This window comes from Drosophila pseudoobscura, chromosome 4 (genome assembly GCF_009870125.1).
Source record: "Drosophila pseudoobscura strain MV-25-SWS-2005 chromosome 4, UCI_Dpse_MV25, whole genome shotgun sequence".
NCBI classification, from domain to species: Eukaryota; Metazoa; Arthropoda; class Insecta; order Diptera; family Drosophilidae; genus Drosophila; species Drosophila pseudoobscura.
Genome location: NC_046681.1, coordinates 6671274 through 6685544, shown reverse-complemented (window position 1 = coordinate 6685544; position 14271 = coordinate 6671274). Strand labels below are relative to the sequence as shown.

Below are 14271 nucleotides of genomic sequence, written 5' to 3'. Positions count from 1 at the left end.
GATTACTGTCATCGTCATGTCATCCCGTACACTGAGGCACACACAGGCATACTTAGCCAACGTCTTTATGACTTTTTGCGCAGAAATGATAAGAAAAGTTTTTCTGAATCATTTCCCGGACATGATCCCAGACCGAAGGCTTATGTCCTTGTGGAAACATATGGCATGTTGCCAGGCAGAACATTTAATGGTCTGCAAAATGGCCGGGACCAGGACATTAAAAGTTGCTTAACCTTCATTAGGCGCCCGATTCTTATTCCAACTGTCAGCGAAATGAAATTTAATATGTGTCGAGCTCTTCAGGACAGAGTTGAACCAAAGAAGGGCCAAGGATAATCAGGTTGGCTCCGTCCCGTCGTACGAGCTTAATATCCCATTTGTGCAGGGCTGTACTGCATCTCAATGATATGCTTGAAAAAATTACAAATCACCGCAAAAGTTGGCAGAGGAAGCAGAGGATGGCATGGCTTTAATCATCCCAGGATATGCCAAGCAGCCAGCTCGGAGAATGGGTCGACGTGGGAGGGTAAGTGGAAGGAGAGTAGCCAGCTCTGGCAGTCAAACTCAATTTCCAGCTTGTTTCACGCGACGTCGGAGATGGGTGCTCCACCCTGCTTCTAGCCGAGGCGCTAATGCGGCGACATGGCATTATCTTTTCTCGACCAACTCTTTCCGCGCATTTTGGTAATCAGATTTGTGCAATCAGGCGAGTTCCACGAAGATGCCTACAATAGCGGAGTCCCAGAGCAAAGTTGCGCTTCGAGCACTCGTACAACACGACGACTTGTCGTATATAAACTTAAAGTATTAGGATTTTATCTATATTTAGGGAATGAATGTGTGTAATTTCACTACAATTTTTACAATTTTATCAGTGCAGTGTGAGGTTATTCCAGTTCGCAGGTGAGGGATGCATCCGGTGGAATGGCTGTGTTCAAGTCCCTTTGCCGGACTGGCTTAGTTGTGACTGTCGCTTCTGGGCACGGACTTTCCGGGCCTTGGCCTGTTGTTTCTTTTTCTGCTGCTTGGCATTTGCCTTTTTGGCCGCAGCCTTCTGGCGCTCTACTTGCTCGTTAGCCTGTGGAAAAGCGGCCATATTTGGTTATCGGTAATTAGGTCTGGGAATATGTACGATTATGTGTAAGAGTGGGTCATACCACGCGGTCGATCTCCTCCTGGCGCTCTGCCTCGATCAAGGCTTGAACTTCGGCAATACGGCGACGCATAAAGATCACATGATCAATGGCTTCTTTCATGTCGTCGCGAGCTTTGCTCAGGCGAAAGTTAGTTTGCAGTATTTCGTCTTCCCAGTGCTCCATGTCCCGATCGTACTTATCGCTAAGCTCGCTATATCGATTACGGTAATTCTGGTAGAAAAGAGGAGTACTTTTAGTTTTTGAGAGAGTGGGGAATCCCCGTCTTCCAATTCGGTTACCTCGATGATCGCGTAGTAGGTGTTGAGGGAGGCTTGCGAAGTGTCGTCTCCCTGCTGGATGGACCTCCTGACGTCCTCGAGCTCTTTCTGTAGCTGGCGGGTGCGCACGTTGTCCTTCATCAGCTGCAACTCCACCTGGGTTTCGTAGTAGGCACAGAGGTAGCGGCACTCGATGGGAATCGTCACAGTAGCCTCCATGCAGCTTTGCTGGAGCTCCTCGACCATGTTGCTCTTGTAGCCCTGCCACCAGGCCTGCGAATAGCGACGGGCCTTGAAGTTAGTGGTGTCCAGGGAGGCTTTTGACTTTTCGAGGTCCTGCTGCAAAGCCTTGTCGATGATAAGCATCTGCTTCTGCTCCCAGATCAGGTCCAGCAGTTTGCGGTAGCCGGCGCCGTTAAAGATCTCAGAGTAGAAATACCCATAAAACCGTTCGGTCTCCTGAACATCCACCCGGTACTTGGCCCAGTCCAAAGTGTTGGCGGTGTGGTCCCGCACCAGAACGTCCAAGTAAACAAAGTCTTTAAGCTCGCGTCGTCGAAAGAAATCCTCCAACGACCAGGAGAACAGATTGTGGGGTAGGTCCTGCACATGGAGCTCCCCTGTCTCAGGAGAAGCATTCTGCAGTATATGCAGATTGTAGCATGTGCGCCTGAACATAAAGAACAACGACGAGCGCTGCATGGACTCCAGAAGTGCATCATATTGATCTGTTTTCGAAGCCAGCTGTAAGACCTTGTCCCCTATCTGGATCGGGATGGTCTGGGGTATGAGGGCTTTGAGCGTCTCCTTACGCTTCAGCTTGCGGACGAAGCTGTCTAGGGTCCAATTCGCGGGTTGTGAGAGCCCCCGTTTGCCTGCCAACATATATGCACTGGAGACAGAGCCAACCTCCAGCAGAGGGTCATTATCTACTTCGTTGGGATCGAAGATACCCAGATCCTCAAACAAGTTCTTCAAGAACTGGTCCCGACATAGCGCCGGATCGTAGTCGGTATCTATAGGCATTATTCTCTTGTATAACTCCTCCAAGTCCTCGTCGAGCTTGTCGTCCTGCTGGGCTACACCGGACCCCTGCACCCCGCCGTATTGCACACTGGCACTGGAATCTATCGATCCCTCCGAAATAATGTTGAGGATAGACATAATGGGGGTGCCTTGTGCGTGTGAAGTTAAGTAACGAAGGAAAAAAGAATCTAATAATGTGTAACGGAAGTCAACAACAAAAAATAAATCTAGTATTGGGAAAACTAATGAAAACAGGAGCAACGGAATCTATGTACCAAAAAATATAAAACCTTCCGTAACCATTGATAATGACGTCAATGACGTAACAGTGCCATTTGTACCGTCATTTTCCGCGGCTTAGTCCATTTCACACTATTAATCCGTAGCGACACGCCACATTCTAAAGGGGTCCTATATAAGGCGGATCAACCAGATAGCTACATACGCAGGCCATCCTAGTACCAGGATGCGGATCGTTAGCTTCGATGTGCTGTTCGCGCTTTTAATCCTCCACGTCACCATCATACATGGCCAAGACCAGTATGGTCAGTTGAAAGTCGAAGAACAGAATCCGGACCAAAATGGATTTGCAGGAAACTCATACGATCCATCCATTTCGATCCAACCAAGACCTCAGTGGAGTCAAAATCAATTAAAGGCACAGACCAATATACATGGTGCCGCGCACGGAATTCTGCAATATCCAGGCGCGTCGCTTTCGCACTCAATTCAAATAGGCGGGCAGCAAGATGCCCAAGGTGGAACGTTCATCATACCACCTGCACACTTCCTCACGCAGGCCGACATTGAAACCGACGGGAAACTGAAGACGGTGAGTCGTATTCAAGGACATCCTAATATATTGATATGATATCCTGAAACATGAACCACTTTTAACAGGTTGAGCTTATCAAGAAGTATGGATATCCAGTAGAGACCCATTTCGTGACCACCAGAGATGGCTACAAGCTCTGCATGCACCGCATGCCGCGACCGGGTGCTCAACCCATTTTACTAGTCCATGGCCTCATGTCCAGCTCAGCTGCCTGGGTAATGTTGGGCCCGTCAAACGGACTAGCCTACATACTGTTTCAGCAGGGCTACGATGTCTGGATGTTGAACACGCGCGGCAATATTTACTCCAAGGAGCACACGAAAAAGGGGATCACTATGAAAGAATATTGGGACTTCTCCTTCCACGACATCGGTACCATAGATGTTCCATCGTCCATCGACTTGATCCTGGAGCGCACGCATTTCCATCAGATTCAGTACATTGGGCACTCCCAGGGCTCAACCGTATTCTTTGTTATGTGCAGCGAACTCCCCGAGTACTCAGGCAAAGTGAAGCTAATGCAGGCTCTCTCCCCGACGGTGTACATGAAGCAGACTCGCAGTCCGGTGCTTAAGTTCATAAGCTTTTTCAAGGGACCTCTGTTGGTGAGTCTCGTCTGTATTTGTTGACACTTGCCATGACATCCAGGGCATACTTATAGGTACTACTCAACCTACTGGGAGGCCACGAGATATCCTTGAACACAAAGCTCATCCAGCAGTTTAGGAACCACATCTGCTCAGCCAACGAGATCACGAGTCGAATTTGCGGAATTTTCGACTTTGTCCTATGTGGCTTCAATTGGGATAGCTTAAATCGGGTATGAATCGTTCCTTAGCTGGTCCAAGAACAAACTCGAATCTAACCGTTCAAACTGCCTGTCTCTTCTAAGACTCTGACTCCCATCATCGTCGGCCACGCTTCCCAGGGTGCCTCCACCAAGCAGATCCACCACTACGCTCAACTGCACAGAAATCTATATTTCCGGCGCTTCGACCACGGTCCGATTAGAAACCGCATTCGCTACCAATCCTTGACCCCACCATCCTACAATCTGTCGCAGACGCAGTGCAAGGTGGTCCTGCACCATGGGGCCAAAGATTGGCTAGCCTCGGGCTCGGACGTCACCAATCTGCAGGATCGTCTGCCTAACTGCATTGAGAGCCGGAAAGTGAAACTCGAGAGCTTCACGCACTTCGACTTCGTCATATCGAAGGATGTGCGCTCTTTGGTCTACAATCGCGTTGTAGATCTGGTTGTCACGAACCAGATTCAACCACAGAGGCCAGACGAAGGAAGCTCACACGATCCATCCACTCCAAGCCAACTAATACCGCAGTGGAATCAAGGTCAATCAGAGGCAGAGATCAATGTACATGGTGATAGGGTGCAAGGCATTCTTCAAAATCCCAATTTAAACTGGTCGCTACAGCACCCAATTCAGATAGTTGGGCAGCAAGATGTACAACAGGAAACGCTCTTCGAACCACGCCCTGTGCAGGTAGACATTAAACTTCAGAGGCCAGACGAAAATGGATTTACAGGAAACTCATACGATCCATCCACTCCAAGCCAACTAATACCGCAGTGGAATCAAGGTCAATCAGAGGCAGAGATCAATGTACATGGAGATAGGGCGCAAGGCATTCTTCAAAATCCCAATTTAAACTGGTCGCTACAGCACCCAATTCAGATAGTTGGGCAGCAAGATGTACAACAGGAAACGCTCTTCGAACCACGCCCTGTGCAGGTAGACATTAAACTTCAGAGGCCAGACGAAAATGGATTTACAGCAAACTCATACGATCCATCCACTCCAAGCCAACTAAGACCCCAGTGGAATCAAGGCCAATCAGAGGTAGAGATCAATGTACATGGTGATAGGGTGCAAGGCATTCCGCAAAATCCCAATATAAACTGGTCGCTACAGCACCCAATTCAGATAGGTGGGCAGCAAGATGTACAACAGGAAAGGTTCATCATACCACCTGCACAATTTCTCACGCAGGCCGACATTGAAACCGATGGGAAACTGAAGACGGTGAGTCGTATTCAAGGACATCCTAATATATTGATATGATATCCTGAAACATGCACCACTTTTAACAGGTTGAGCTTATCAAGAAGTATGGATATCCAGTAGAGACCCATTTCGTGACCACCAGAGATGGCTACAAGCTCTGCATGCACCGCATGCCGCGACCGGGTGCTCAACCCATTTTACTAGTCCATGGCCTCATGTCCAGCTCAGCTGCTTGGGTAATGTTGGGCCCGTCAAACGGACTAGCCTACATACTGTTTCAGCAGGGCTACGATGTCTGGATGTTGAACACGCGCGGCAATATTTATTCCAAGGAGCACACGAAAAAGTGGATCACTATGAAAGAATATTGGGACTTCTCCTTCCACGACATCGGTACCATAGATGTTCCATCGTCCATCGACTTGATCCTGGAGCGCACGCATTTCCATCAGATTCAGTACATTGGGCACTCCCAGGGCTCAACCGTATTCTTTGTTATGTGCAGCGAACTCCCCGAGTACTCAGGCAAAGTGAAGCTAATGCAGGCTCTCTCCCCGACGGTGTACATGAAGCAGACTCGCAGTCCGGTGCTTAAGTTCATAAGCTTTTTCAAAGGGCCTCTGTTGGTGAGTCTCGTCTGCATTTGTTGACACTTGCCATGACTTCCAGGGCATATTTATAGGTACTACTCGATATACTGGGAGGCCACGAGATATCCTTGAACACAAAGCTCATCCAGCAGTTCAGGAACCACATCTGCTCAGCCAACGAGATCACGAGTCGAATTTGCGGAATTTTCGACTTTGTCCTATGTGGCTTCAATTGGGATAGCTTAAATCGGGTATGAATCGTGCCTTAGCTGGTCCAAGAACAAACTCGAATCTAACCGTTCAAACTGCCTGTCTCTTCTAAGACTCTGACTCCCATCATCGTCGGTCACGCTTCCCAGGGTGCCTCCACCAAGCAGATCCACCACTACGCTCAACTGCACAGAAATCTATATTTCCGGCGCTTCGACCACGGTCCGATTAGAAACCGTATTCGCTACCAATCCTTGACCCCACCATCCTACAATCTGTCGCAGACGCAGTGCAAGGTGGTCCTGCACCATGGGGCCAAAGATTGGCTAGCCTCGGGCTCGGACGTCACCAATCTGCAGGATCGTCTGCCTAACTGCATTGAGAGCCGGAAAGTGGAATTCGAGAGCTTCACGCACTTCGACTTCGTCATATCGAAGGATGTGCGGTCTTTGGTCTACAATCGCGTTGTAGATCTGGTTGTCACGAACCAGATTCAACCACAGAGGCCAGACGAAGGAAGCTCACACGATCCATCCACTCCAAGCCAACTAAGACCGCAGTGGAATCAAGGTCAATCAGAGGCAGAGATCAATGTACATGGTGATAGGGTCCAAGGCTTTCTTCAAAATCCCAATTTAAACTGGTCGATACAGCACCCAATTCAGATAGTTGGGCAGCAAGATGTACAACAGGAAACGCTCTTCGAACCACGCCCTGTGCAGGTAGACATTAAACTTCAGAGGCCAGGCGAAAATGGATCTACAGGAAACTCATACGATCCATCCACTCCAAGCCAACTAAGACCGCAGTGGAATCAAGGCCAATCAGAGGTAGAGATCAATGTACATGGTGATAGGGTGCAAGGCATTCCGCAAAATCCCAATATAAACTGGTCGCTACAGCACCCAATTCAGATAGGTGGGCAGCAAGATGTACAACAGGAGAGGTTCATCATACCACCTGCACACTTCCTCACGCAGGCCGACATTGAAACCGACGGGAAACTGAAGACGGTGAGTCGTATTCAAGGACATCCTAATATATTGATATGATATCCTGAAACATGGACCACTTTTAACAGGTTGAGCTTATCAAGAAGTATGGATATCCCGTAGAGACCCATTTCGTGACCACCAGAGATGGCTACAAGCTCTGCATGCACCGCATGCCGCGACCGGGTGCTCAACCCATTTTACTAGTCCATGGCCTCATGTCCAGCTCAGCTGCCTGGGTAATGTTGGGCCCGTCAAACGGACTAGCCTACATACTGTTTCAGCAGGGCTACGATGTCTGGATGTTGAACACGCGCGGCAATATTTACTCCAAGGAGCACACGAAAAAGGGGATCACTATGAAAGAATATTGGGACTTCTCCTTCCACGACATCGGTACCATAGATGTTCCATCGTCCATCGACTTGATCCTGGAGCGCACGCATTTCCATCAGATTCAGTACATTGGGCACTCCCAGGGCTCAACCGTATTCTTTGTTATGTGCAGCGAACTCCCCGAGTACTCAGGCAAAGTGAAGCTAATGCAGGCTCTCTCCCCGACGGTGTACATGAAGCAGACTCGCAGTCCGGTGCTTAAGTTCATAAGCTTTTTCAAAGGGCCTCTGTTGGTGAGTCTCGTCTGCATTTGTTGACACTTGCCATGACTTCCAGGGCATACTTATAGGTACTACTCAACCTACTGGGAGGCCACGAGATATCCTTGAACACAAAGCTCATCCAGCAGTTCAGGAACCACATCTGCTCAGCCAACGAGATCACGAGTCGAATATGCGGAATTTTCGACTTTGTCCTATGTGGCTTCAATTGGGATAGCTTAAATCGGGTATGAATCGTTCTTTAGCTGGTCCAAGAACAAACTCGAATCTAACCGTTCAAACTGCCTGTCTCTTCTAAGACTCTGACTCCCATCATCGTCGGTCACGCTTCCCAGGGTGCCTCCACCAAGCAGATCCACCACTACGCTCAACTGCACAGAAATCTATATTTCCGGCGCTTCGACCACGGTCCGATTAGAAACCGCATTCGCTACCAATCCTTATCCCCACCATCCTACAATCTGTCGCAGACGCAGTGCCGGGTGGTCCTGCACCATGGGGCCAAAGATTGGCTAGCCTCTGGCTCGGACGTCACCAATCTGCAGGATCGTCTGCCTAACTGCATTGAGAGCCGGAAAGTGGAATTCGAGAGCTTCACGCACTTCGACTTCGTCATATCGAAGGATGTGCGCTCTTTGGTCTACAATCGCGTTGTAGATCTGGTTGTCACGAACCAGATTCAACCACAGAGGCCAGACGAAGGAAGCTCACACGATCCATCCACTCCAAGCCAACTAAGACCGCAGTGGAATCAAGGTCAATCAGAGGCAGAGATCAATGTTCATGGTGATAGGGCGCAAGGCATTCTTCAAAATCCCAATTTAAACTGGTCGCTACAGCACCCAATTCAGATAGTTGGGCAGCAAGATGTACAACAGGAAACGCTCTTCGAACCACGCCCTGTGCAGGTAGACATTAAACTTCAGAGGCCAGACGAAAATGGATTTACAGGAAACTCATACGATCCATCCACTCCAAGCCAACTAAGACCGCAGTGGAATCAAGGTCAATCAGAGGCAGAGATCAATGTACATGGTGATAGGGCGCAAGGCATTCTTCAAAATCCCAATTTAAACTGGTCGCTACAGCACCCAATTCAGATAGTTGGGCAGCAAGATGTACAACAGGAAACGCTCTTCGAACCACGCCCTGTGCAGGTAGACATTAAACTTCAGAGGCCAGACGAAAATGGATTTACAGGAAACTCATACGATCCATCCACTCCAAGCCAACTAAGACCGCAGTGGAATCAAGGCCAATCAGAGGTAGAGATCAATGTACATGGTGATAGGGTGCAAGGCATTCCGCAAAATCCCAATATAAACTGGTCGCTACAGCACCCAATTCAGATAGGTGGGCAGCAAGATGTACAACAGGAAAGGTTCATCATACCACCTGCACACTTCCTCACGCAGGCCGACATTGAAACCGACGGGAAACTGAAGACGGTGAGTCGTATTCAAGGACATCCTAATATATTGATATGATATCCTGAAACATGGACCACTTTTAACAGGTTGAGCTTATCAAGAAGTATGGATATCCAGTAGAGACCCATTTCGTGACCACCAGAGATGGCTACAAGCTCTGCATGCACCGCATGCCGCGACCGGGTGCTCAGCCCATTTTACTAGTCCATGGCCTCATGTCCAGCTCAGCTGCCTGGGTAATGTTGGGCCCGTCAAACGGACTAGCCTACATACTGTTTCAGCAGGGCTACGATGTCTGGATGTTGAACACGCGCGGCAATATTTACTCCAAGGAGCACACGAAAAAGGGGATCACTATGAAAGAATATTGGGACTTCTCCTTCCACGACATCGGTACCATAGATGTTCCATCGTCCATCGACTTGATCCTGGAGCGCACGCATTTCCATCAGATTCAGTACATTGGGCACTCCCAGGGCTCAACCGTATTCTTTGTTATGTGCAGCGAACTCCCCGAGTACTCAGGCAAAGTGAAGCTAATGCAGGCTCTCTCCCCGACGGTGTACATGAAGCAGACTCGCAGTCCGGTGCTTAAGTTCATAAGCTTTTTCAAGGGACCTCTGTTGGTGAGTCTCGTCTGCATTTGTTGACACTTGCCATGACTTCCAGGGCATACTTATAGGTACTACTCAACCTACTGGGAGGCCACGAGATATCCTTGAACACAAAGCTCATCCAGCAGTTCAGGAACCACATCTGCTCAGCCAACGAGATCACGAGTCGAATTTGCGGAATTTTCGACTTTGTCCTATGTGGCTTCAATTGGGATAGCTTAAATCGGGTATGAATCGTGCCTTAGCTGGTCCAAGAACAAACTCGAATCTAACCGTTCAAACTGCCTGTCTCTTCTAAGACTCTGACTCCCATCATCGTCGGCCACGCTTCCCAGGGTGCCTCCACGAAGCAGATCCACCACTACGCTCAACTGCACAGAAATCTATATTTCCGGCGCTTCGACCACGGTCCGATTAGAAACCGCATTCGCTACCAATCCTTGAGCCCACCATCCTACAATCTGTCGCAGACGCAGTGCAGGGTGGTCCTGCACCATGGGGCCAAAGATTGGCTAGCCTCTGGCTCGGACGTCACCAATCTGCAGGATCGCCTGCCTAACTGCATTGAGAGCCGGAAAGTGAAACTCGAGAGCTTCACGCACTTCGACTTCGTCATATCGAAGGATGTGCGGTCTTTGGTCTACAATCGCGTTATAGATCTGGTTGTCAAAACTTAGAAAGATTTGATCAGAGATACATATGATTTTAATTGGATACAATACTTAACGGATTATTTTAGCAGGAAAGTTAATAAATCAGTCCTGACGATATCGGTCAGGACACGTGTTATTATATCCTGTACATAGATTCTATATTCATGTATGTATGTATGCTGGCTATTTCCAATTGCGATCCCTAGACAACAGCAAAAACGAGAGATGACGACAGTTTTTTGATAATGACTTAATACACTCCAACTTCATCTTACATTTGTAACGCTTTTAGAAAATATTTCCAGCACTCCAGCGCCTTCGTCTCTGGCAGGAGTTTTTATCAAGCTATAAAGAAAAGCGGAAAGGGCTGCGGCTCTACTTTTATACCTGGTACTAAGTCAGTGTATTTATATGTGAGCTTATGATTAATATATTTTATGCAATATATTTTAAAAGTAATTAACGGTCAGATGGCGGACAGATGACAATCAGATGGCAATCTGTCGCTGTGGCGCTCATTGTGGTTTCACTGATGAGAAATGAAGATAACCCAATTGATTATTTCATCGATGGAGATTATCTCGAATCTTCAGTTCAGAAGCTAGCATTTTTGAAGTTGAGGATGATTAGACTAGTTATTGCTCAAATTCCAACGCCCACAGCTTTCCAACCGATGAATCCCCACGCGCCAGCCCAAAAGTTTCGTTAATGTGTGCCTGTAGATTGAGTAAGTTATTAGCATATCGTTTTTTGAGAATATCTAATGGTATATTGTAGTTAGCCTCGCTCATCTCCAAACCCGGCGTGTGGGTCCAACGCCGCTCCGCTCGGTAGAAGTATGCTCAGCTTCACTGAACATGGTATAGAAGATTGTCAACTCTGTATGGGCTCCGCTAAACTTGGGCAGCGGCAGATTTTAACACACCGATTTCAAATTTGATGCACAACTTTGGCAAGTCTGGCTGGGTCATGATGACGCGGCGGTGGCTGAACGCCAGAGCCGAAGACCCTGGGAGCCCTGTTGAAAGATAATTGAAAACCGATGATCCCAGCTCCCAATAGAGATTAAGAATTGTTTATTCCGTCTGCGACGCTATGATTATTTTCCCAATCAGTTGGCCCTTTCTAAACCAGGCACCCTCAGGCGCAGGATCGGTCCCTCTTTCCCTCTTCGGCTTTCCCTACCTGGTGAAAGGTAAGGTAAGGTAAGACGCAAGACGGAATCCAAGTCAGACAGAATCGTATTCCAACAGGACAGAAGCGCTCCTTTTCAAGAGCCGGAACCTAACAAGCCGCCGCATCTTTTGACCTGGCCATCGGCAACTATCTCAAGGACTTTGGCCATGGCAACTAAAGTCTACTCGACTCTAGATAGATCTCTTTGTTGTTAGGTTTAAGGATACATAACTTTATACAATTAGATAGTAAATGTAATCAACTTTTTTATTTATTTATGCTAAGTTAAGTTATGATGAATAAAACTATTGAATAATCATTCTTGCTGTATCCTGTTTCGGGGAAACTATCCCGACTACAAAAAGGTGTGGCACCTGAACACAACAAAAAAATTTTGATTTATGAAAATGTCCTTGATCCTTGCTAAGGACTCCATAAAATCAGGGACTTTTTTCGATCACAGGAAGCCGCCGCGAGATCGGCCCCTAAAAAGCTGAGAAAATAAATATCTTTGATCCTTGATGTCCATCATCCTTGAAAAGGACTTCATAAAATCAGGGACATTTTTCCAATCACAGGAAGCCGTCACACGCCCAAATCTGCCCACAAATAACGGAGATAGCAAAACTGGCTTTGAAAATGTAGTTCAAGAAATCGCCAATAGGGGCGGCACCGTTCAAGAAAAAAAGAATCGCGTCAAATGGCTGAAATACCAGGCGAACAGAAATCAGCAGAAAGCCGACGATTTAAAAAAAAAATATTTCGACCCCCCTAAAATATGCTGCGATTTTTTTTGCAATTGCTACAGCTGCTTGCTGCTGATTCTGTTTGCCTGGTATTCCATCCAGGTTTTGGCCATTTGACGCGAGGTTTTTCTTTTTGTACGGTTGCGCCCCTATCGGTGAATTCTTGAACTACATTTTCCAAGCCAGTTACAAGCCAGTTTTGTTATCTCCGTTATTTGTGGGCCGATTTGGGCGTGTGACGGCTTCCTGTGATTGGAAAAATGTCCCTGATTTTATGAAGTCCTTTTCAAGGATGAAGGATATCAAGGATCAAAGATATTTATTTTCTCAGCTTTTTAGGGGCCGATCTCGCGACGGCTTCCTGTGATCGGAAAAATGTCCCTGATTTTGTGGAGCCCTTAGCAAGGATCAAGGACATTTTCTCCAATCAAAAATTTGTAGTTTTCTCCGGTATTTGGTCGCCGATCTGGGCGCGCCACGTTTTTTTGTAGTCTGGATATTTTCCCGATAAAGGACACAGCACGGATGATTTTTCAATAATTTGATATATTATAACTTAGTTTAGTATAAAAAAAAAAATAAACAAGTGGAAAACATTTGTATCTACTATCTAAATATATGGATGCATATATCCTTAAACCTAACAACAACGAGATCTACATATCTATACTTTATATTCTAGAGTCTCGTGCACGCGAAGCCACTTCCTTGGTTACCATAGTGAAAGTCCTTGTTGTCGAGGACTAGGTCGAAAGATGACGATGGCCTGTTATGTGCGGATCTTGCAAGGGGTTTTCTGCTGTCACCTGTCCCCTGTCCCTGCGCCTCTGTCCTGCTGGGATACGAGTATTTCTGGCTGGGATGCTTTGATAGGACTCCGTCTGGAGGGGGGAAACCGCATAAGACTCGGTTTGTGGCAAAGCGTAGGGTACATATGTAGGTCTGTGAAGGAAGATATATTGTAAAATATTTCCACAAATTTATACAGATTCACTTACGCGTCTCGAAGCCCAACGTTTGATTCGGCGGTGTATGTACCGGATGTTGCTGACAATCCTGATTTCAGGATGAGGATGGAGATCCCATGATAAACGATGATGGGCATATCGGTATCCGCGGGCAAGTGGTATTCCTGGCCACCGGAGGTGTCGATCTGCTAAAATTACAGGAAGTGTTAAATAAAATAAATGAAGAAATAATAACTTCGTAGCTTTACTTGTGGTTGGACGAGGGGGGATCGCGTCATAGTAGTTTGTCGCCAGAGAGCGTCTCGGCCAATAGAGCTGGAGGGAATAAAAAATAAAAGAAGAAGAACCCAGAAAAATGATTCAACGGAAAAGATGAATAGGGGGAGAAACAAAAAAAACTTACCCACTCAAAGTCGATGAGGTAAAGCAGGGTGCAGGCGCGAAGATGATGTCGGTAATGTATGCACCTGCGATGCAATTAAGTCGCACGTCGTAAAAATTTCAGATGAATAAATAAATATAATATATACATAAGTAATATATATAAATATTTATATGTAATTTATGTCCATAATCAGGGATAATATATACTTTTTCAGCGCAATTTACTTTTTTATATGTTATCATATATATTATTATACCATTCAATACGACATACATATTTATGTGTATAGATAGTACATACTATATAGTTCTTATGATTATGCGACTATATATAGACTGTATGGCAAGTGGTTGTACTATGCGTTCGATGATAATTTGGACTCAATGTTTAAACTGTACATGTATTTCTTTCCAGATTTGTACTATTAATTACTGTTATTATGGTTGATTATTGCGTTTTATTCAAGCATCCGCGCAAACAATTTCCAGACTGTAGAAAATACCTCTAATCCAAATTGAAAACCAGACAGAACTTAACGGCATGACTTCCGGTAACGAGCACGGGCTTCTGGACCACACAACTTCTTGGGCGT

The 14271-nt window shown here is 46.7% G+C and overlaps 3 protein-coding genes across 9 annotated transcripts; 1 reads left to right on the top strand and 2 right to left on the bottom strand.

The window, feature by feature from the left end:
• Nucleotides 1–805: 805 nt before the first annotated feature.
• LOC6902570 (uncharacterized) lies at nucleotides 806–2690 on the bottom strand. Its single transcript, XM_002133062.3, has 3 exons — nucleotides 1436–2690; nucleotides 1158–1367; nucleotides 806–1078 (listed from the first exon to the last, which is right to left on the bottom strand). The coding sequence occupies exons 1-3, from the start codon at nucleotides 2576–2578 to the stop codon at nucleotides 935–937; spliced, it is 1497 nt and encodes a 498-aa protein (XP_002133098.2). The 5' UTR covers nucleotides 2579–2690; the 3' UTR covers nucleotides 806–934.
• Nucleotides 2691–2878: 188 nt separating this feature from the next.
• On the top strand, nucleotides 2879–10680 carry LOC6902571 (uncharacterized). 7 transcript variants are annotated; one of them, XM_033379699.1, is made up of 14 exons: nucleotides 2881–3272; nucleotides 3341–3880; nucleotides 3937–4095; nucleotides 4168–4559; nucleotides 4797–5316; nucleotides 5385–5924; nucleotides 5981–6139; nucleotides 6212–7111; nucleotides 7180–7719; nucleotides 7776–7934; nucleotides 8007–9155; nucleotides 9224–9763; nucleotides 9820–9978; nucleotides 10051–10680. In XM_033379699.1, exons 1-14 carry the CDS (start codon nucleotides 2907–2909, stop codon nucleotides 10426–10428), a joined length of 6501 nt encoding a protein of 2166 aa, XP_033235590.1. In that variant the 5' UTR covers nucleotides 2881–2906; the 3' UTR covers nucleotides 10429–10680. The 7 variants fall into 7 exon arrangements, with proteins under 7 accessions (XP_033235594.1, XP_033235590.1, XP_033235591.1 ...); XM_033379700.1 differs by having other exon boundaries at nucleotides 4168–5316; nucleotides 8007–8398; nucleotides 8636–9155; XM_033379698.1 differs by having other exon boundaries at nucleotides 4168–5316.
• A 2174-nt stretch (nucleotides 10681–12854) lies between these two features.
• LOC26534150 (uncharacterized) lies at nucleotides 12855–13794 on the bottom strand. Its single transcript, XM_033379705.1, has 4 exons — nucleotides 13698–13794; nucleotides 13543–13609; nucleotides 13325–13482; nucleotides 12855–13268 (listed from the first exon to the last, which is right to left on the bottom strand). The coding sequence occupies exons 2-4, from the start codon at nucleotides 13570–13572 to the stop codon at nucleotides 13070–13072; spliced, it is 387 nt and encodes a 128-aa protein (XP_033235596.1). The 5' UTR covers nucleotides 13573–13609; nucleotides 13698–13794; the 3' UTR covers nucleotides 12855–13069.
• Nucleotides 13795–14271: the final 477 nt, after the last annotated feature.